This window comes from Dysidea avara, chromosome 2, assembly GCF_963678975.1.
Source record: "Dysidea avara chromosome 2, odDysAvar1.4, whole genome shotgun sequence".
NCBI classification, from domain to species: Eukaryota; Metazoa; Porifera; class Demospongiae; order Dictyoceratida; family Dysideidae; genus Dysidea; species Dysidea avara.
The window spans coordinates 11,618,805-11,642,017 of record NC_089273.1 but is presented as its reverse complement, the minus strand read 5'-3'; the positions used below and the strand labels follow the sequence as shown (position 1 = coordinate 11,642,017).

At 38.5% G+C, this 23,213-nt stretch overlaps 1 protein-coding gene and 2 long non-coding RNA genes across 5 annotated transcripts; 1 reads left to right on the top strand and 2 right to left on the bottom strand.

Annotated features, from left to right (window-relative positions):
* Positions 1-8,076: 8,076 nt before the first annotated feature.
* LOC136243239 (uncharacterized) lies at positions 8,077-10,748 on the top strand. 2 transcript variants are annotated; one of them, XR_010694810.1, is made up of 5 exons: positions 8,077-8,536; positions 8,586-8,712; positions 10,033-10,176; positions 10,236-10,635; positions 10,682-10,748. It is a non-coding gene; the product is annotated as an uncharacterized lncRNA (long non-coding RNA). The 2 variants fall into 2 exon arrangements; XR_010694806.1 differs by having other exon boundaries at positions 8,077-8,712.
* Positions 10,749-14,862: 4,114 nt separating this feature from the next.
* Positions 14,863-19,853, bottom strand: LOC136246608 (uncharacterized). Of its 2 annotated transcripts, XR_010696667.1 has the most exons (3): positions 19,744-19,853; positions 15,589-15,638; positions 14,863-15,533 (listed from the first exon to the last, which is right to left on the bottom strand). It is a non-coding gene; the product is annotated as an uncharacterized lncRNA (long non-coding RNA). The 2 variants fall into 2 exon arrangements; XR_010696666.1 differs by lacking the exon at positions 14,863-15,533 and having other exon boundaries at positions 15,552-15,638.
* Positions 19,854-21,581: 1,728 nt separating this feature from the next.
* Positions 21,582-22,784, bottom strand: LOC136243231 (uncharacterized). The gene is made up of 4 exons (XM_066034750.1): positions 22,629-22,784; positions 22,041-22,378; positions 21,883-21,981; positions 21,582-21,836 (listed from the first exon to the last, which is right to left on the bottom strand). The coding sequence occupies exons 1-4, from the start codon at positions 22,759-22,761 to the stop codon at positions 21,648-21,650; spliced, it is 759 nt and encodes a 252-aa protein (XP_065890822.1). The 5' UTR covers positions 22,762-22,784; the 3' UTR covers positions 21,582-21,647.
* Positions 22,785-23,213: the final 429 nt, after the last annotated feature.

Genomic DNA, 23,213 nt, shown 5'->3' with positions numbered 1-23,213 from the left:
GAAATAAGTAACCAGTATAGAGATCAGCTACAAACAAATCACCCTGTAGAGAGTTCAGCTACAAACAATTCACCCTGTTCAGACATCAGTTAGAAGAAGTTTTCTTGTAGAGAGTTTAGTTACAAACAAATCACCCTGTTGAAAGATCAGCTAGAAGATGTCACCTTGTAGATAGTTCAGTTACAAAGAAACTACCATGTAGAGAATTCAGCTACAAACTAGTGACTCTGTAGATACATCAGCTAGAAGAAGTTACCTTGTAGAGAGTTCAGCTACAAAGAAACCATTCTGTAAAGAGCTCAGCTGCAAACAAATCACCTATACAGAATTCAGGTACAAACATATCACCCTGTAGAGAGATCAGCTATAAGAAGTTACCTTGTAGATAGTTCAGATACAAACAAATCATCCTGTAGAGAGATCAGTTAGAAGAAGTTACCTTGTAGATCGTTCAGCTACAAACAATTCACCCTGTAAAGAGATCAGCTAGAAGAAGTTACCTTGTAGAGAGTTCAGCTACAAAGAAACCATCATGTAAAGAATTCAGCCGCAAACAAATCACGTGTAGAGAGTTCAGCTACAAATAAATCTCCCTGTAGAGTGATCAGCTAGAAGAAGTTTCCTTGTAGAGAGTTCTGCTACAAACAAATCACCCTGTAGAAAGATCAGCTAGAAGAAATCACCTTGTAGAGAGTTCAGCTTCAAAGAAACAATCATGTGAGAATTCAGCTACAAACAAATTGTCCTGTAAAGAGATCAGCTAGAAGAAGTTACCTTGTAGAGAGTTTAGCTACAAAGAAACCATCATGTAGAGAGTTCAGCTACAAACAAATCACCCTGTAGAAAGATCAGCTATAGAAGAAATCACCTTGTAGAGAGTTCAGCTACAAAGAAACCATCATGTAGAGAGTTCAGCTGCAAACAAATCACCTGTAGAGAGTTAAGCTACAAACAAATCTCCCTGTAGAGAGATCAGCTAGAAGAAGTCACCTTGCAGAGAGTTCAGTTACAAAGAAAGCACCATGTAGAGAGTTCAGCTGCAAACAAATCATCTGTAGAGAGTTCAGCTAGTAACAAGTCACCTTGTAGAGAGTTCAGCTAGAAGAAGTCACATTGTAGAGAGTTCAGCTACAAAGAAACTACCATGTAGAGAGTTCAGCTGCAAACAAATCACCCTGTAGAGAACTCAACTACAAACAAATCGCCCTGTAGGAAGATTAGCTAGAAGAAGTTACCTTATAGGGAGTTCAACTACGAACAGATCACCCGGTAGAGAGTTCAGCTACAAACAAATCACCCTGTAGAGAGTTCAGTTACAAAGAAACCACCATGTAGAGAGTTCAGCTGCAAAAAATTAATCACTCTGTAGAGAGTTCAGCTAGAAGAATTCACCTTGTAGAGAGTTCAGCTGCAAATAAATCACCCTGTAGAAAGTTCAGCTATGAACAGATCACCCTGTAGAGAGATCAGCTAGAAACAAGTCACCCTGTAGAGAGTTCAGCTAGAAGAAATTGCCTTGTAGAGAGTTCAGCTACAAAGAAACCACCATTTAGAGAGTTCAGCTGCAAACAAATCACCCAATAGAAAGTTCAGCTATGAACAGATCACCCTGTTGAGAGTTCAGTCAGAAACAAGGAATCCTGTAGAGAGATAACCTAGAAGTATCACCTTGTAGAGAGTTCAGCTACAAACAAATCACCTGTAGAGAGTTCAGCTACAAACAAATCACCCTGTACAGAGATCAGCTAGAAGAAGTCACCTTGTAGAGAGTTCAGCTATAAAGAAACCACCATGTAGAGAATTCAGCTGCAAACAAACACCCTGTAGAGAACTCAGCTACAAACAAATCGCCCTGTAGAAAGATCAGCTAGAAGAAGTTACCTTGTAGGGATTTCAGCTACAAACAAATCATCCTGTAGAGAGTTCAGCTACAAAGAAACCATTCTTTAAAGAGCTCAGCTGCAAATAAATCACCTGTACAGAATTCAGCTACGAACAAATCACCCTGTAGAGAGATCAGCTAGAAGAAATTACCTTGTAGAGAGTTCAGCTACAAAGAAACCACCATGTAGAGAGTTCAGCTGCAAAGAAATCACCCTGTAGAGAGATCAGCTAGAATAAATTACCTTGTAGAGAGTTCAGCTACAAAGAAACCACCATGTAGAGAGTTCAGCTGCAAAGAAATCACCCTGTAGAAAATTCTGCCAGAAACAAATTGCCCTGTAGAAAGATCAGTTAGAAGAAGTTACCTTTTAGAGAGTTCAGCTACAAATAAACCATTCTGTAAAGATCTCAGCTGCAAACAAATCACCTGTACAGAATTCAGCTACAAAACATCACCCTGTAGAGAGATCAGCTAGAAGAAGTTACCTTGTAGATCGTTCAGCTACAAACAATTCACCCTGTAGAGAGAGCAATTAGAAGAAGTCACCTTGTAGAGTGTTCAGTTACAAAGAAACCACCATGGAGATTTCTGTAATCAATATAATTTTTATGTATTATATATATAATTTGTACATTTACTGATAAAATATTTAAAGTACATCTACTTCATCTTTTCTTCTTCCTGTAGTAAAGAAAAAAAACATAGGTTAAAAAAGTCCCAAAGCTGGCCATAGGCCGGCTTTGGGGTATACAAATACAAAAAGAAATTAAATCTAATCCAAAACAGCTAAGCTGTAAAAAAAGTGTGCGGCCCTCAGAAAGGCTATGGTGAAAAAAGATGTGAAATCCAAGGTGGCGGCCAAGAAATGGCTGTGATGGTAGGTTAATGGTGAAAATTTTAATAATGACAATTCAGGTAAATTTTGTGAAGTAGCACAAAAATTCACCTGAATTGTCGTTATTAAAATTTTTACCATTAACCTACCATCACAACCATTTCTTGGCTGCCACCTTGGATTTCACATCTTTTTTCACCATAGCCTTTCTGAGGGCCGCACACTTTTTTTACAGCTTAGCTGTTTTGGATTAGATCAAGACACACGATAGTGTGTCGTGCGGCCCAAGAAGCCGGTGCGCCACACCGTGAGTATATTAACCGGAAGAAAGAAAACGCAATTTTCACACCTATGTAGCTCTGTGATCCCTTATCCGATTGGAACCAAATTTGCTGGAGACGTGCCGCCCAGTTAGGGTAGTCTACATACCAAATTTGAAGAAAATCGCTCCAGCCATTTCTGAGATACGAGCGAACAAAATTCCGTTTTAATTTCTTCGTTTTTTTTCTTCTTCATCTTCATTTCGCACACTTCGCAAAATTCGCCATAAAACACGAATGCGTGCTCGGATCGGGCTGAAATTTGGCACACTTAAAGGGCTCATTAAGGCGGATCTCCGTACCAACTTTGGTAGGAATCCGATGAACATGCATGGAGTTATGACCGATAAAATAAGGTCGAAGGTCTGTCACACCTACAGGGTAAACCCCTTGGAGGAATCAGTTGAAAATTGATATGTAGATGGAGCAACCATCGTAGGAGTGCCTTTTTGTGGTTTGAAAGGAATCGGGATAAAGACCATGGAGATATGACACGAAACCCAACCTGTGTCAAAATTACGCGATCGATTTTTATGAATAAAAAAACTATTAGTTTTCGTATCTACCAGGCAAACCGCTTAGAGCAACGAGCTGAAAATCAGTATGTAGCTGGAATAATCATCATAGAAAGTCCTTGCAGTAGTACAGAAGAATTGGATAACAAATCACTGCGTTATGATTCGAAAGGCAACTAGGTGCAGCAAATGCGAGATCGAGATACTCTAATAGAACAGTCACCCTAATAAAGCATTCGGCTGCATTTATAATGTACGCAGTTATATTACTTTGTTAGTTATTCTGTAGGGAATTCAGCTACAAACAAGTCACCCTGTAGTCAGATCAGCTAGAAGAAGGTACCTATTAGAGAGTTCAGCTACAAATAAGCCATCATGTAGAGAGTTCAGCTCAAATAAATCACCCTGTAGAGAATTCAGCTACAAACAAATTGCCCTGTAGAGAGATCAGCTAGAAGAAGTTACCTTGTAGAGAGTTCAGTTACAAAGAAACAATCATGCAAAGAGTTTAGCTACAAACAAATCACCCAGTAAAAAGTTCCGCTATGAACAGATCACACTGTAGAGAGTTCAGTTAGAAACAAGTCATCCTGTAGAGAGATCAGCTAGAAGAAGTCACCTTGTAGAGAGTTCAGTTACAAAGAAACAATCATGCAAAGAGTTTAGCTGCAAACAAATCACCCAGTAGAAAGTTCCGCTATTAACAGATCACACTGTAGAGAGTTCAGTTAGAAACAAGTCATCATGTAGAGAGATCAGCTAGAAGAAGTCACTTTGTAGAGAGTTCAGCTACAAAGAAACCACCATGTAAAAGAGTTCAGCTGCAAACAAATCACCTGTAGAGAATTCAACTACAAACAATTCACCCTGTAGAAAGATCAGCTAGAAGAAGTTACCTTGTAGAGAGTTCAGCTACAAACAAATCACCCTGTAGAAAGTTCAGCTAGAAGAAGTTACGTTGTACAGAGTTCAGCTACAAAGAAACTACTATGTAGAGAGTTCAGCTGCAAATAAATCGCCCTGTAGAGAGTTCAGCTACAAACAAATCACCCTGTAGAAAGATCAGCTAGAAGAAGTTCCCTTGTAGAGAATTCAGCTACAAACAAATCACCCTGCAGAGAGTTCAGCTACAAAGAAACTACCATATAGAGAGTTCAGCTGCAAACAAATCGCCCTGTAGAGAATTCAGCTACAAACAAATCACCCTGTAGAAAAGTAGATCAGCTAGAAGAAGTTACCTTGTAGAGAGTTCAGCTACAAACAAATCACCCTGTAGAAAAGTAGATCAGCTAGAAGAAGTTACCTTGTAGAGAGTTCAGCTACAAACAAATCACCCTGTAGAGAGTTCAGCAACAAACAAGTCACCATGTAGAGAGTTCAGCTAGAAGAAGTTACATTGTAGAGAGTTCAGCTACAAAGAAACTACCATGTAGAGAGTTCAGCTGCAAACAAATCGCCCTGTAGAGAATTCAGCTACAAACAAATTACCCTGTAAAAAGATCAGCTAGAAGAAGTTACCTTGTAGAGAGTTCAGCTACAAACAAATCGCCCTGTAGAGAGTTCAGCTAGAAACAAGACACTCTGTAGAGAGATCAGCTAGAAACAAGCCACCCGTAGAGAGTTCAGCTAGAATAAGTTACACTGTAGAGAGTTCGGCTACAAAGAAATTACCATGTAAAGAGTTCAGCTGCAAACAAATTGCTTGTAGAGAATTTAGCTACAAACAAATCATCCTTTAGAAAGATCAGCTAGAAGAAGTTACCTTGTAGAGAGTTCAGCTACAAACAAATCACCCTGTAGAGAGTTCAACTACAAACAAGTCACCCTGTAGAGAGATCAGCTTGAAACAAGTCATCCTGTAGAGAGTTCAGCTAGAAGAAGTTACCTTTTAGAGAGTTCAGCTACAAAGAAACTACCGTGTAGAGAGTTCAGCTGCAAGCAAATCGCCCTGTAGAGAATTCAGCTACAAACAAATCACCCTGTAGAAAGATCAGCTAGAAGAAGTTACCTTGTAGAGAGTTCAGCTACAAACAAATCACCTTGTAGAGAGTTCAGCTACAAACAAGTCACCCTGTAGAGAGATCAGCTAGAAACAAGTAATCCTGTAGAGAGTTCAGCTAGAAGAAGTTACATTGTAGAGAGTTCAGCTACAAAGAAACTACCATGTAGAGAGTTCAGCTGCAAACAAATTGCCCTGTAGAGAATTCAGCTACAAACAAATCACCCTGTAGAAAGGTCAGCTAGAAGAAGTTACCTTGTAGAGAGTTCAGCTACAAACAAATCACCCTGTAGAGTGTTCAGCTACAAACAAGTCACCCTGTAGAGAGATCAGCTAGAAACAAGTCATCCTGTAGAGAGTTCAGCTAGAAGAAGTTACATTGTAGAGAGTTCAGCTACAAACAAATCACCCTGTAGAGAGTTCAGCTAGAAACAAGTCACCCTGTAGAGAGATCAGCTAGAAACAAGCCACCCATAGAGAATTCAGCTAGAAGAAGTTACATTGTAAAGAGTTTAGCTACAAACAAGTCACCATGTAGAGAGTTCAGCTAGAAGAAGTTACCTTGTAGAGAGTTCAGCTACAAACAAATCACCCTGTAGAGAGTTCAGCTACAAACAAGTCACCCTGTAGAGAGTTCAGCTAGAAGAAGTTACATTGTAGAGAGTTCAGCTACAAAGAAACTACCATGTAGAGAGTTCAGCTGCAAACAAATCGCCCGGTAGAGAATTTAGCTACAAACAAATTACCCTGTAAAAAGATTAACTAGAAGAAATTACCTTGTAGAGAGTTCAGCTACAAACAAATCACCCTGTAGAGAGTTCAGCTACAAACAAGTCAACCTGTAGAGAGATCAGCTAGAAACAAGTCATCCTGTAGAGAGTTCAGCTAGAAGAAGTCACATTGTAGAGAGTTCAGCTACAAAGAAACTACCATGTAGAGAGTTTAGCTGCAAACAAATCGCCCTGTAGAGAATTCAGCTACAAACAAATCACCCTGTAGAAAGATCAGCTAGAAGAAGTTACCTTGTAGAGAGTTTAGCTACAAACAAATCACCTTGTAGAGAGTTCAGCTACAAACAAGTCACCCTGTAGAGAGATCAGCTATAGAAACAAGCCACCCGTAGAGAGTTTAGCTAGAAGAAGTTACATTGTAGAGAGTTCAGCAGTTTAGCTGCAAACAAATCGCCCTGTAGAGAATTCAGCTACAAACAAATCACCCTGTAGAAATATCAGCTAGAAGAAGTTACCTTGTAGAGAGTTCAGCTACAAACAAATCACCCTGTAGAGAGTTCAGCTACAAACAAGTTATCCGGTAGAGGGATCAGCTAGAAGGATCACCTTGCAGAGAGGTCAGCTACAAAGAAATCACCCTGCTTCATCTTTTCTTCTTCCTGTAGTAAAGAAAAAAATGACAGGTTAAAAAGCCCTAAAGCTGGCCATAGGCCAGCTTTGGGGTATACAAATGCAAAAAGAAGTGAAATCTAATCCAAAACAGCCAAGCTGTAAAAAAAGAGTGCAGCCCTGAGAAAGGCTATGGTGAAAAAAGATGTGAAATCCAAGGTGGCGGCCAAGAAATGGCTGTGATGGTAGGTTAATGGTAAAAATTTTAATAACAACAATTCAGTGAATTTGGTGCCGCTTGGTCTTGGCACAAAATTCACTTGAATTGTCGTTATTAAAATTTTTACCATTAACCTACCATCACAGCCATTTCTTGGCCGCCACCTTGGATTTCACATCTTTTTTCACCATAGCCTTTCTCAGGGCCGCACTCTTTTTTTACAGCTTGGCTGTTTTGGATTAGATTATATTTACTGTGAGAATATGCAAACCTCCATGATTCCTAACATATAGTACTGATTGTATGATACCTGTATGTATCCATAACTTTATAATGGAACATAATAAAGAATATATAGTTACAATCATGTTAATATTGTCAAAGGATTTGATCATGTGATCTGGTGTGTACGCTATCATCCGGCAACTAAAAAAGTTTTTTTTATCACACCCACCAGTATAAAAGGAGAGTTTTGTAGTGGGTGTGGCAAGTCTACGAGCTATGATCGGGCTACTTGACAGTCTACAGAGGGAAGACTCGCCGGGAATACACACACTCTGCACCCTGCTGTGCTGTCCACTACAAGGATAGAGAAGTGTCAGCTACTGCGACACGAATATAAGCAGGTCAGGGACTACAGACAGACCTAAAACGTAGGATTACCAGCAACACCACTGTAAGGGAGAAGGAAACAGTCGTAGTAGGTGTGGCAATTTAACGAGCTATGATCACTCCAATCAGGCTACCTAACAGGAAGATTCGCCATTATGAGAGAGGAAGAATGGAAGATTACGTTCAACTACTCTAATTGAACATACATCTACCTTACCAGGCTACGAATCGTGGACAATATGTGACCGGATTTGCGAAAAGGGTTTCGTTACTTTCACATCGTTTTGTTAGGCGCAATCTGTGAATCTGCGCAGTTTATAAATTACGCTGCGCATTTTGTAAATTCATAAAATGCGCAACAATTTATAAATTGCGCAGCTCGAATGAGGCCACGGTGCGGTGCGATCGAGTGTGCAATTTACGACCTACTATCGTTTCACACCTGGTAGTTCACGCGATTTAAGACCTAATTTCGTTTCACACCTGGTGGTTCACGAGACCTCCTCGTGCTTGCGAGGTGTGAGCTTCAACGAGTTAGCTAGCTAGTCAGTATGTCGAAAGAAGGTCACAGAGAGCTGTTCGAAAAGTTCTGCAGAACGAAGTATTTTGATCACACCACTACAAGCAAGACAGTATCAGAGGAGAAGGCTAAGAAAATCATAGACGTTTTGAATGGAATTGAAAGACTGAAGTCATAGTGATATTTCAAACTCCTTCAAATTCTGGATTATTAAAACGAAGAAGTTTGCTTTATTAAACTATCCAGAGTTGAAGTTAGAAAATGTCCTATGTCTGCCAGCCAAGCAAAGAGTAAGAAATGATGGTTTTTTGTGCCTCTCTTCACAAAACTATATTACAGAATGATAATGACAAAACTGTCTTTGGTCATCATCGCATAGTGGCAACAGCTGAGAAGTTTTGATATATTAGAGCGTGTGCACTCAACGGAAAATGGGCGTGTAGGCTACAAGAAAACGCTTGCAGAGGTATGGGAATTGTGTATGTTGTCATATTATTAAAGTGTCACCAAGTTTTTTGGTCACTGAGACTGCATAATATAGTGAAGATGGGGTGGTCCTATGTTTATATTAAAGCCACGTTTAATTTAATTTTGTAACTAAACATGTGAGCCCATTCCTTGGAGTACTGAGTTGGAAATAATACTGAGATAATAAAAGAAATCATTACGTGCGTGCAATGCAGGCTTTTGCTGAGATGATCAACTAATGTTTTAGCCTATTGTGGAAGTAGTTTTGGGAATATAGTGCTATACAGTAGAAAATTTAGCAAAGAAATCAATTTGAACAGTGAATATACTGACTACAAGTGCTTATATTCATAGCCATTACTTTAGAAGAGTTTGAAAATTTGGTTTGGATGTTGACCATAATATATTGGCATATATCTATCAGGGATATAACGAATTGATTAAAATAGTAAAATAGTAATGGTTAATTCCAGATGAGTTAGCTAGCTGCATGGTGCTTGGTTTTTAGAAGTAGCACAACATCAACTTGTTTCTGATTGCACTAGTGTGTTAACTGTTCTTGTTATGGCATAGCTATGTTATACACATTTGGCTATGACTGCTTTATTAGAGTGTCTTGATTTCAATACTTAAAGGTATAGGAGTGCAGTTCCCATTGTTTTGTTTTCAACAGCAGCTGACTGCAATTAAAGGACATAATTGTGTGGCTCTGAAGTGTGGCATGTATGTGTTCTGATTGTTTAAGAGTGTGGTCCAGTCATGTCATTGTATCATTGAAGCTACATGTATTGTATCTGTCAGTCGTTTAAATGTCAAATAGTTGTTTGACTTGTTCTTCTAAGGAAAGTATCTATACAGAAATTTAACACCTTATTATTATGGTTTCCTTGCATGAAGGAGATGATCATGTAATATAACAGAAAACAGACACTTGTCAGAACCAGAAAGGTTTATCCGTGAGTTTGTTATTGTGGTGGCCATGTACTGCTTGCTTTGGTTTGGCCTCTGACATTGTGACAAGTCAGACAGACAGTCAGGCAGACAAAAAATGGGTTTTGACGATTTTTAAAAATACAGGATTGATGTTTGATACACTAAGACTATTCAAAACTCATTTTCATCTCGTATTTGTGTGGTTTTCAACTACAACATTCTGGGAGGCACCATTTATTTTCTTTAGTATTTGATAGCAGTACCTATTTCACACTTTGCCCACTTTTGTTTGTATGTCTAATTATATTTCCCGGCATTCTTAAGTATGTGTATTTAACAAACTTTCCCACAATTATCATAATTTCTAATTGTGTTACTATTGTAGGTCCAAAGAATGTATGAAGGTTTGCCAAGGGAGGCAGCTCAATATTTTTGTAGCACATGCCATATTTGCCAGCTGAAGCAGCCACAGAATTGTGCTACTCCTTTGAAGCCAATCATTTCATCAGGATTTTTAACACGTTGTCAGGTTTGTTGTGGGAGAGAGTATAATTTACATAGAGGATTATTCAATCTTGCTTATTTTAGATTGATTTGATAGATATGAGGCACATGCCAGATGATTCTTATTGCTACATTGCACATTACATGGACCACTGGTCAAAGTTTCACGTGCTATGGCCACTGATAAACAAGAGTGCCATTGAAGTAGCTAGTGGGCTTGCGCACAAGGTTTTCCCATATTTTGGGCTCCCCAAAATATTGCAGTCAGATAATGGAAGGGAATTTGTTAATGAAGTTATTAGAGAGATATTGAAGTCGTGGCCAGGAGAAGTGACAATAATCAATGGTAGACCTCGCCATTCACAGTCACAAGGTTTAATTGAAAAGGGCAACCATCTTGTAGAAATGCAGTTGCAAGCATTTAAATGTGAGCACAAGGATTCCAACTGTGTATCTTGGACTGACTGGCTGCCATGTATTCAATGTAAGTACTAGTATGAGCCCAACTAATATGTAATGTGCCCTTGCAGATAATTTAAATGTTCAAGTGTGTTGCACTTTAAAACAAAGCTGATATGAAGTGGTGTTTGGCCAGCCACCAACCCATTTGCTGAACTTCCCGAAGGAGTTGACCATTGTATAATGGAAGAGGATTTAACTGATCTTATCAAAGATGGTTAGTGGTTCAATAGTGATGTAAAAAAAATCATGTGGCGCTTTCAACTAGATGATGTGTCACTGCTATTTGATGAATTACCACCAACTGTGTTTCCACCAACATCTAGTTCAAGGATGTCACCACAACAACTGAGTAGAAGTACATCACCACCATCTAGCTTAATGATGTCACCACGGCAACTAAGTAGAAGTTAATCACCCCCCATCTAGTTCAAGGATGTCACCACAGCGACCAAGTAGAAGTACATCACCATCTAGCTCAAAGATGTCACCACAGCGACCAAGTAGAAGTGCATCACCACCATCTAGCTCAAGGATGTCACCACGGCGACCAAGTAGAAGTACATCACCATCTAGCTCAAAGATGTCACCACAGCGACCAAGTAGAAGTGCATCACCACTATCTAGCTCAAGGATGTCACCACAGCAAGCATGTCAAAGCGTGCCACCACTGTTACCTGACAAACCAATGTCAAATCAAATTGTATCTCCTATAGCATCTCCTACAGATGATACGTCATCACCACCTGATCACATGGAGTCGGAGTCTCAGAGGTACAAATCATTACCAATTTTGTGTAGACTGCTATAGCTTTTTTGACCAGTGAAACCTCCTAGTTATAACTACACAAGCCATGTATAAATACATTCTGTGAGATCAAGGTTTTTTGCTCTAGTTACATTAACGAATCTTGTATTTATGTGTGTGAACTCTGTAGGTCAGGTGCAATAGTTGCTCATGGGGGTACCACAGACAGTGCTTAAGAAGGCATGAAGTGACAATCTCACAGGACGAAAACAGTTTTAACTTTGTAGGGCCATGCTGTTCAAAGAATGGGCCTGTGTTTGTGTATAGCTAACTGCTGTATTGGAGCTAATTCCAAGTTAAGATTGTAACTTAGTCACAAGCTGAATTTGAATATTAAAAAATCAATTAGATCTAGCTATACTGAATATAAATATTGTGTTCTATCTAGTACATCAGGGGCGTGGTGTTGGATGTGTGCTCCATGCAGGAACTTGATCAGACAGAATACACCTTATCCAATCCAACTGCAGAGTACGCAAAGGAACCTTGGAGGGAGAGATAGTCAATACAGAGGAAGCGGAACCGTCTTGACCCATGTTCCTTGTAGTAAACATATAGCTATCAAGGGGCTTATTAAAGTTATATAAAAGAAAATGAAAAAAATTGGATCACATTAGACCATTAGAATCATTAATAACCAGGCGTAAACACGATAATTATTGGTAGCATCATTTGCAATCCATGCCATCTACCAATCTGTGGGCAGAGCAGTAAACTTCCCAATCTGTGGGGCTTATTACACCTCTCTGAAAGCAGCCATAATACGCACTTGATCAGCCAAGAACGTAATGGCGGTACACTGAATGGACCAGAATCCAAAGAGTTCATAAAATGCGCAGCTCTTACGGTAGTTCACAAATTGCGCAACAATTTATAAATTGTTGCGCATTTTATGAATTCACAAAATGCGCAGCGCAATTTATAAACTGCGCAAATTCACAGATTGCGCCTAACAGTTTGATGCCCCACGTAAAATTACGTAACAACATTGCGTTAGAGGCGCTTTAATAAAATAATTATTAAGCACTGACTGGGGACACGCTTTATCAAACCAGATACATAGAATCTAATGGGGAGAGGTAACAGCAGCCAGCTAGTGTTCTGTGACTAAGGGGTCTGCCAGAATAACAGAGGTAAGTAATGTATGCAGCAGTATGTATCACATCACCACCAAGATCACTTTAATATGCCTGGTTGTAATGTTTTATGCTGCAATACCGCTAGTAATGCTATGAACAGAACTCTTAACACAGACATGGTAACAATTTCCTTCACTCCAGATATATTTCAACCTGCCTTGGTCAATTATAGTAAGGCCAGAGGCTCAGATTGTCCCATGCAGTTGCAGTGGTGTTGATGCTGATGGTTTTGCAGCAGTGTTCATAGTTGAAGTATTCTTTACTAGAGGAATAGCATAACTGTAGCTAATGGATAATACTGTAGCCTCTTTCCCAAGGGTCTGAAACTCACATAATCTTACAATTTCTGAAACAGTTTTTGTTACTTTCACATTGTTTGATGCACCTCTACATACCATTATGTAACAACATTATAGACACATTGATAAAGCACTGAAACACGTCAAACTCAATAGGTGACAGCAGCCAGTCTTGTGATGACTGAAGATGATGTGCGACTAATTGGTCTGCCAGGCCTAGGATAACAGAGGTATGTATGCATTATGTATCACATCACCTCTGTTACCTTCCATTATCCTTGAGTGTACTATTTTAAAATGCTATGAACGGAATTCTTAGCACAAGCATGGTGATAATTTACTTCAGGGATATTTCAACCTACTGGTGACCATCTTTTAATAGGGACCTAGTGTACGTTTGTTTCACTGGGGTGTCACACAAGCACTCACTATTGGATGATCTGCGTCAAAGACAAAATTTACCTTAGCCTTTGGCTTACAGCTTTTGACCTGACTTGAATGCATCTTCCTGAAATTTTGCCTGCTGTTTTAGGCTTAATTGTTAGGTTTTCATCCCTGGCCACATCCAATGTGGCCATTTAGCATTTTTAAAAGTTAGTATAACTAGCTATAGTAAACCAAGAAAGCTGCTGTCTGGGCCATGTGAGCCAGCTAGATATAAATCCGTACACCTTCATTGTTGCTTTAAGTGTTGAAGCTATTTAGGTTTATTATATCCATTTACCAAACACACCAGTCCTGTGCTTTAAAATTTCTTAATACATGCTACCTATATAATAACCAGGGGAGTAGGACAAGACCACGTGAATGTGTAATAATGTTGCACAAGTACTTAAAGTATTTCATGTGAACTGAATAGACCCTGTACAAAAAGTAGAGGAAGGGGCTTGATACATATTTTGCTCTATTTAGTTTGTTGCTTGCAATGGTGTGATTCATGATTGGAAAGATGCTACTGTTACGGCAAGGGCTAAAAAGGGGGGCTAGTTGTGGCCAAAAAGCTAGTTGTAAATGGCTTTTGGCTAGTTGCAAATGGTGATTGGGCTAGTTCTAAAATTTAGACAAAATAGCCAGGTTTACTACAGGAAAGTATACTTACGTATTGTACCTCTTAACTCTTTTACAATTTACCACAGGGATTGACTAAAAGTCTAAAGATACATCTTGAGATAGCTATTTTCAAAAATTTTCTATTTCATGGTCTACTACTCTGATTAAAAATTACCTTACTAGTTTTAATTTCTTTCTTACAGTTCACTATAAACTGAAAATCAACACATTCATCAAATCAATGCTTTCATGCACATAATTATATACATAGTTATTTTGTCCCTTCAGCTTGCTAATTATTTCCAGATCTCACTCATTCTCTAAAATCATTTCCAGGTTCTATCATGGCACACTTATGTTTCAAAATTCTTGGGGAGTATGCCCAGACCCCTAGAAACCCCTCTTTACTGCCACTTTGTCTCATGACTTTCACATCAACAGTAACAGTAGGCATCAATGATTACAATACAATCGTTGTTGTATGATCTATTACTTTCAATAGGTAGTATGACTATGGTTTAATAAAATATTTTTGTTAGTGCTTTGTAGTGCACGTGATCTTGTCTTACCCCTCTGATATACAACTGTGAAAGATACATCATTGAAATCACAGTGAAATTGTTACAGAGCTTTGAAACATTTTAAGTTTTTCTATCTCCTAAGTTTTAATATTTATTTATAGGTAACTCTGAGTTTTAACACTTCTTCCCATCTCCCACTGTAGTGATATTTTGTAGTCTTGACTGTTGACTGTGAGTTTGACCACAATCACAGATTGAGATTGACTTAGTAAGTGATACGTGATACCCCTAGTGTTTTGTTTTATAAGCCTAGCACTACAATTAAACAGGTGATTCTGAAGTCACAGTCTAACCCCCTCCACCATACTCCAAATAACCCACACCCTGTTTGCCCATTGTAATCTATAACATCTGGGTTTTTGCACCACTAGCAACTGTAGCAGGCTATCTATCATTGTTACCAAACAACCAACAACATACTTAGTAACCATAGATACAAGACAATAACCATACGTAAGTCCAGGAGCACGATTACCTGAAAACTTACATTCATAAGTGAATAGAATATAATGAAAGACTAAATACAACAATGGAGAGTGAGGGCTAGCAACAAGAAATCAAAACGTAAAAATTTTGAACCATCCAGCACCAAGATGATTCAGGGAAAAACCCACTGGGTTTTACCCACATACGCATGTTACGCACATCAGTAATGACTGAGTTTCTTTCTGTAGCTATGTATGTGTTCACTTCTTCATTTTGATGACAGTAGTAACTTTCCATGTAGAATTCTGCCGTTCTCCTAATACAAATGTCATTTTGCAAAGTTTTTTTAGACATACTCTGTAAAATGAAATACAATAGTAATTGTTTTGTTTGTTTTTGTTAATGCAGGTAGCAATGATGTCATCGTCTAATTGTGGGTCAGTCATGACTACTCGCACAGCAGGTGAAATTGGCCAGTATCTCCTCATATTGTACATAGAACTCTATCATCAAGGGTGACTTTTTTTGCTGAAGAGCTGCAGCATTTGCAATAGTGTGATGCTAGACTGTGGTACATCGCTCAATAACTTTTTGTTCCAAGTTTTATGTACATGCTGTAACTGATCATATTATTGTTGTTTAAATATCACATCTTTTTATTTACAAATAACTAACCCTTTGTTATCACATCTTTATAGTAGATCCAATATTACCGTAACTTCTTTCTGTAACAGAACATGTACAGTATGTTACCTCTATTACATTCAGATGGTAGCCCTAATAATTTATGAATGGAATGTGGCTCATTTGTAGTAATGCTTGACCTGCTAAAACACCCTGAAGCTTTTATTTCAAATGTCCTATGTGGTCTGACAATTTCACTGTTAGGCCCCGGCCTATTATGCTCAAAAATTTGCCCATTATGCTTTTGAGCACTGCTCAAAAGTATAGCCCATTATGCTCAAAATTATGCTCATCATTTCTTATTATGCTACATTACAAGTACAGTACATAACATTCATGTATATTGTTTTAGTATAATTACTGATTGTTTTTTACATGCACTGATAGTGTCACTAATAGTTATATTGCAGCATGAGGGATGCTTCAATATAATCTTGAAGGGAACTCTCTTGCTGTGCATTGAAAGTGTTTGTTAAAATTGAGAATACTCTTTCAACAGCACCTGATGAAGGCTGTATAAGAGCAACCATCATTGCAGCGGATGACCAGTGCGGTAACTCCTGTGAATGTTCAGCCCACCAGGACATGACATCTACTTCTGGCGATGTATCTGCAGATACCGCAATGTACTGCGGGAGTTCAGACTTGAGATTGTCTAATGTTGTTTTGTTGTTCAAAAAGGTTATTTCTGATAATGAATTAACAATGCTAACATCTGGTGCCACTTCTTTCACTTTTGATGGAGCAAAGACTCGTGCAGCTTTAAAAATTGATAGACTCTTAGACAGTTCATTTGAAAATTTAGATTTAAAATACTTCACAACAGGTGTAACCCTATCTTTCCCATACTTCATAAACCTGTCAAGCAAGGAATGCACACTGCCTGTCAACCTTTTTGCCACAGCAGAGAGATTGGGATAGTGCTGTAATTCTATAGCACTAAGCAGTTTGGTATATATTTCATAGCATTTGAATGCCAAAGCCCCGTCTCCCTCTAGGCTATACGTAGCCTTGACAAATGGTTCACCTGCATCAATAACTACTGCTAGTTCAAGCTGCAGATACTCATGCTTTTGCCTGTCAGAAAACAACTGCAGTAATTTGACTGTAGTTGCAGGTGATGCTTCTGTATTTCGTAAAAATGAGACAATATCACCGAAATATTTGAAAACTTGGTGCAGCACTTCCCATTTGCTCCACCACCTTGTGCAACTATGAGACTTAATTGAAATCCCAGTTGTTGTCCGCCAGTCAACTTTTGCCCGTGAACTGTGAGCAAACAAACTGACCCACAGTCGAAAAAATTCATCAAGTACTGGAACATCAAACTTATCTCCTGCCAAATCAATGGTATGAGAGTAGCATCCTATATCAACAAGTGAGGGAAAGACTACGTTTATTGTTCTCATGGCTGCACCATTAACAGATGCGCGGTCATGCATGCATGCCAAGAGCTGATCTGACTTTACTCCATACGTAACTTGTAAAATACTAATAACCTCACGAGCTAGTTCCTCACCATTCATTGGCTTTGCAAGTATTTGTAGCTTTACCAACCTTTGCACAATTTTGTCTGCTAAAATAAACCGTAGTACAATAGCAAAAGCCTCCCCAAGCCTGGTAGTGCCATCAAAAATTATGGAAACAAATTTCCCTGAAAGCTCTTCCTTGATCTTATTCCCTTCATTAGTACGAACAAATGGTATTAGGTCACGCATACCTCTTTCATCTGTCAGCCTGTATCCACCAATCTCCAAAACTTCTTTCAGTCCGCCAACCTTTTGAAGTGGTATTCCTGATTTCAAAAAAGCTGTCACTACTTTTATTCTGTACAGTTTGTGCGATTCAGATAGAGTTTCACCTCTAGGATGAGATTCACTTTCATATGCTTGCAACTGCTGGGCTAAAGTTTTGTCACCGCATACTCTCTTGGCTTCTTTCTCCTTGTTCACTTTGTGCTTATTGGAATCAATGTGATGCTTTATACTGCTAAGCTTCATTGACACCTCCTCTCTACAACATCCACAAAAGAGCTTTCCACCAGACACAGTCAAGTACTCTTTCGGGAATCGATTGCACCTATCTCTTGGGGTCACTGATTTCATTGAAGTTGATGCAGATGAACCAGTGCCAGTAGATACTTTTCTTTTCTTTCCCTTAGGTGGATTATTGCGAATTGCTCTTTTTCGACTTAAATCTGATGTTTTAGCTTGCTGTAATACTGAGAGAAGAGATGATGGAGCTCTCTTTAAAGCGTTATCAGTAGCAGAGGTACTCCTACTTTCCCCATGACATTCACTTAGCGATGTTGTCTTAGACGTCCCCGAGGTAGAAGATATTAAACTAACTGTATCATGATCATCGACATCACTGTCCTGTTCATCACTCGATGCAGACGACGCTTCACTGAGTTGTGCTAGTACACCTTCACCAGCTGCCATGGCACTTTATTTATAGCGCCACTCTGTAATAATTATAGTTATTAGTATTAAGGCGCTACTTAATGGCTGGATCTTCTAGAAGAGTGTTCGAGAGATCGTTGTTTGCAGGAACTCGAGCTGGAACTCAAAGAATGATGGAATGGCCTAGGTTTGGTAAAATTAAACAACAATATGCTTGTGTATTTTGCCTATTATGCCAGCATTATGCTCGATGCTTTTGCCTGCCTATTATGCTTTAAATTATGCCGGCATAATCGGCCGGGGCCTATTCACTGTTTTATATGTACTAGGAAACACACCATTTGGTCTTCTTTTCTGAATTTGGAACCAAACCATTATGTCTTTATTTATTATACTGGACAGTCTGTAATTATTGATGCATCCAGTGGGGGGAGGGTGAATGCATAATCAATAGAGACACTAACAATAATGTTCATGTAAGTTTAGACAGTTCAAGAGTGTCATCATCTACAACTTCATAATTATCATTTGTACACTCAGTCAGATTGTTATCACCAGGAATTTGTCGCTTCTCCAACAGAGGGGACATTACTTGTTCTAAGTACGATTTCACCATTAAGTATTATTCACAACCTTTCCGTAGTTGACTCTCCAACAAACCCCATACATATTCACTGTACACAGAATCACAACTGCACTTTACCTTTGATTTAAACCCCTGGGTTACCATACATGAATTGGATCACTTCATCTGAAGCCTATACGTACTTAATGTCCCTAGCAGTACAAAACACGCTGTGCTGTACATGATACGAAAGCAATGGATTTTTAAACAACATTCAGTCTAATAGATACAGTAGTTACAGTTGTACAGGAGCAGCTTTACATAGTAATAGCATGTTTCAAGCCTTGCACGAGACTGTACTATCAGCAAAGATTGCAAATGTAATTTAATGCCAATATTTCTGTATTAACTAATTCAATGAAATATTAAAAATTAATTTAAGGTGTTTAATCAAGCAATACAGCTACTCAACCTATACAGCACTGTGCATGACAATAAATTGATTTCAGTGGCTGCTTTGAGCTTCAGTAATGGTGGAGTAATATATAACATACACCTGTAGAATGGCATGACCCACACACTATAGCTAACTGTCACAAATGAAAGGCAGACAGCGCTGCACAGATGATTAGGTATGCAGATATTTAACAAAGTTTTACAGATACAACAGGAAGTACTGACGAAAGAAAAATTTGAAGAATTCACAATATTATTAATCAGCTTTGACGAAATAAAATTTGATGAAAAGCAAAAAATAACAGGTCTAAACACTGACTTTTGAGGTGCTTATTGGTCAAATTAACTAATTTGTCAAATTTTACTTTTGTAAAAATTTTCCTGTTGTAAATTTACAGTTAATATTGTTTCAGAAATTGTACTATAGTATTATCCATTAGCTACGTAGTTATGCTCACAGGCAATTCTAAGGGGAAGGGGGGGATTCTGTAGGTCTAGTTCAACTACCAACACTGCAAAACCATCAACACCACTGCAACTGCATGGGACAATCTAAGCCTCTGCCCCTCTACTATAATTGACCAAGGCAAGTTGAAATATATCTGGACTAAAGGAATTATCACCATGTCTATGTTAAGAATTCTGCTCATAGCACATTACAACCAGACAAACAGTGGTGATCTTGGTGGTGATGTGATACATACTCATGCATACATAACTCACTTCTAGTTATCCTGGCAGACCCCTTAGTAGCACGTCATCACAGGCCACTGGCTGCTGTCACCTCTCCCCAGAATCGAGGTTTGATAAAGCGTGTCAGTGTGCGTAATAATAATTATTTTATAAAAGCGCCTATAGCGCAGTGTTGTTACGTAATTTTACGTAGGGCATCAAACGATGTGAAAGTAACGAAACCCTTGCGAAAAGGGGTCTTCCGCACACATCCGATTTATCAACTTTGATGAGTCATAACTTTTGAGTGGAAAAGGCTATTGACTTGAAATTTAGTCAAAAGTGAGCATCAACATAGCTTAGTGGATGGAAAAAGTTTCAGGTTAATGTGTTTCTTGAGCACTGAGTTATGGCCTTCTGAGTGCTATTGCAGTCTTCAATGTGCAGGGAGACATATTTTCACTCCTCGGTAACTCCACAGGGAGAGCTGAAACTTCTAGAAGCTCTATTACTTTGAACTACCCTAATCGTGATATCTACCCTAATAGAACACACACAACCTCTCTACGAACAATCAATTTTCAATCAGTCAATCTCTCTAGAGTAACCACTTTTCATATGAAGGATTCATCTTGGTAATGCACCTTGATTTGGAACGCAACAAAATACAACTCTTCTCTATCCAAATCCACATGGTTGTGTTGACCTTGCTCAGTACAGCTGATAAACTTGAATACCCATACTCAATACTGTACTGCATACACACTTTGTCGTGCAATAAGTAAACATAGTACCATGACTAGGATGTAGAAATGTAGCTACAATTCAGTTACTCAAATTGACTACATAAATATACAAAATGTAAGCGACAAAAGCAAGTTGAATTATAACATAGCTCATTGTGGTGATGCATCAACTATTGGTAAATTGATCCTCATACCACACTCATACACTTTATGTTAGTTCATGCAACATCATCAAAATGAAGTTGAGTACATCCCTGCTGCTCAAAACTAATCTTTTTCATGTATGTGCATGGTTGTATTGGGACACATCTTGATACACCACCTTCATTAGAACTGTGTTCTGCATGAGTACTGCACAGATGTGCAGAAATTCCCTAACTCCACCAACATTGTTAGTGCCACACATAATTGAGGAAATTATGCGTGCACATCAGTAGCTAGCGTAATCATGTCTTTGTTGGTATGTAATGATGTGATTACCCTTGATCATTAGCAATGTACAAATTCACACAATAGGACATAACAATTGTCTTAGTATCACGCGCATTTTGCGCGGGTACCACTAGTTATTATTATTATTATTATTATTAATTACAGGTAATTTATAAGGTTAAACAGCCTGTTACACCTAATCAACAGGTAATAAAGTACAGGAGTAGCATGTGGTCATAGCAGACAATTTATGGGCAAGAGTGGATAGCCTCGTAGGGTTTCATTGCTATAGACACTTCAGTCTTCAGTGAATATAATGTGCTTGCAGGGATTCTCACTTAATACGTGATCGTCTCGAGCAATTATCTCGTCTAGCTTGTCTTCAAGCCGTCTATAGCGATTAAAGATGCGTCTCGTCTATTTAGTCTCAAAACACCTAAAATGCTGTCTATAACTGATCATGACTGTATTAATTTTCCATTTTATAAGTATGTGGATGTCCGTAAGCAGCACTGTGACTCACTCCTTTGACAATATTAACATGATTGTAACTATATGCATGGTTTTGTGTGGTAAGTTGTTTGCTTTGCTTGTCTTGGTATCGGTTATACCTTGCTTTGTTTAGTTTTATGTATATTGTCTATGTACTGAAATGTGTCCCTCCAGGCAACTGAAGAATGGCTGTAACCGATTGTTCGGAGATTCTTTGGATTTCTGCACAGCAATATATAATTACTTTCATAAAATCAATCAAAAAAGCTAAATACTGACATCTAATCATTTACAGTCAATATGAAAAAAAGCACCGGTGCAATCTGGTATGGCAATGATCTCAGCATAATCATACGGCAACATCACTATGTCTGGCTCACAAGGCACTACACATCGTTTACCACTGACTTGAAACATTAATGCCAGTGTGTATTTCAGCGGCTTGATTTTATTCTTCATTGCTTTTTGCATAACCTTAAACAAAAATAATAAATAAAATTGGATTATATCACATTATTACCTGCTGTCGAATTTCATCACTATCTGCTAGTTCATAATAGGTCTCTGGGGTTGCCTGCTTTGATGATGTAGTTATTTCAATCAGAAGCCAGAATGGTTGCTAAAAAGGAAATACATATTTGCTAATGAAGTTATAATAGAATATTTACTTTTACTTACAGTATCTAATGTGTCACCATATTCAAATGCATCCTTCAAAGTACAATTAAAACTTAACAAATGTGAATCATTTGTAAAGATAGTAGAAATATTCACATTGTTGATATCCGATACTGACAGAACATCATCTGGTGGCTGTAGAGCTGCAGTAAACCTTAGAAAAGACTCTGAAAATGGTCGTGGTAGACACAAAGAATCACTCAGTTGATGCCAATGATAAGCTGGTTTTGTCACATTTCTGTGTATTTCTTCATCGTTTAGTGGTAGATTGCTCTTCTCTTCGCTTGGGATTATATAATCAACGGCATGTAGTTTGTCATCGGCAGAAATCTGTTTATCTATTAAAATGCGTATACAGTAACAACTAAATTATTTATTTTGAGATGAGAGGTGGTCTGGCTGCCGGAGTACACTAATGTGATAGTCTGGAACCAGCAACCATTTTGTCAGTTTTGTGCAACTAAATTCTGAAGATAGTCTATAGCTCAGCTATAATTCTACTTACTGCTAACTAACTTTCCCTTGTTATATATCAGACTGGTACAGCGTTAGCTCAACGACCCCTACACTATACTGAAAATCACGTACCAATCTCTGCCCCTCGCTCCCCCAATTGGGGTAGTACGAGGGGTGGCATAGCTTTGTTTTTCTTTATAAAATCTGGTTTATAAAATGTATTTAAATAAAAATATTCCACGCACTCCGAATCCTGGCCTGACATATAAAGATCTCTGTAGTTTGTGCGCTCTTTTATAGTGCCTCTAGACCGCATGACATAATTGACCTATAAATAGTATTCTGGAGTGATCTAAAACATTCGTAGTACCGGAGGTTCACGCGCGCAACCCACCTATGACGTAGGGGTTTCTACGATCTGTGGTCTGGAAATGACGTAGGCACTGTGCGTTTCTTAGTTAGGGTCCGCAACGCAAAAAATCGATATCCTCCAATCAACTATCTAACTATTGTCATGTGTTAGGCTAAGTGTAACTTGAATAACACCAGCGTGGCAGCCAAATTTGTCACTTTCTTCTGGTAGAAAACGATACAAATGTCTTTAAATCACGTGATTTTTCGTTGCAGCAGTTCGTAGGGTTCTTCGTATGCCACGATATTCACTCTCAAAATTGTTCAAGTAATCTATCATCAACTTAAAGTATTGGTGGTTTGATT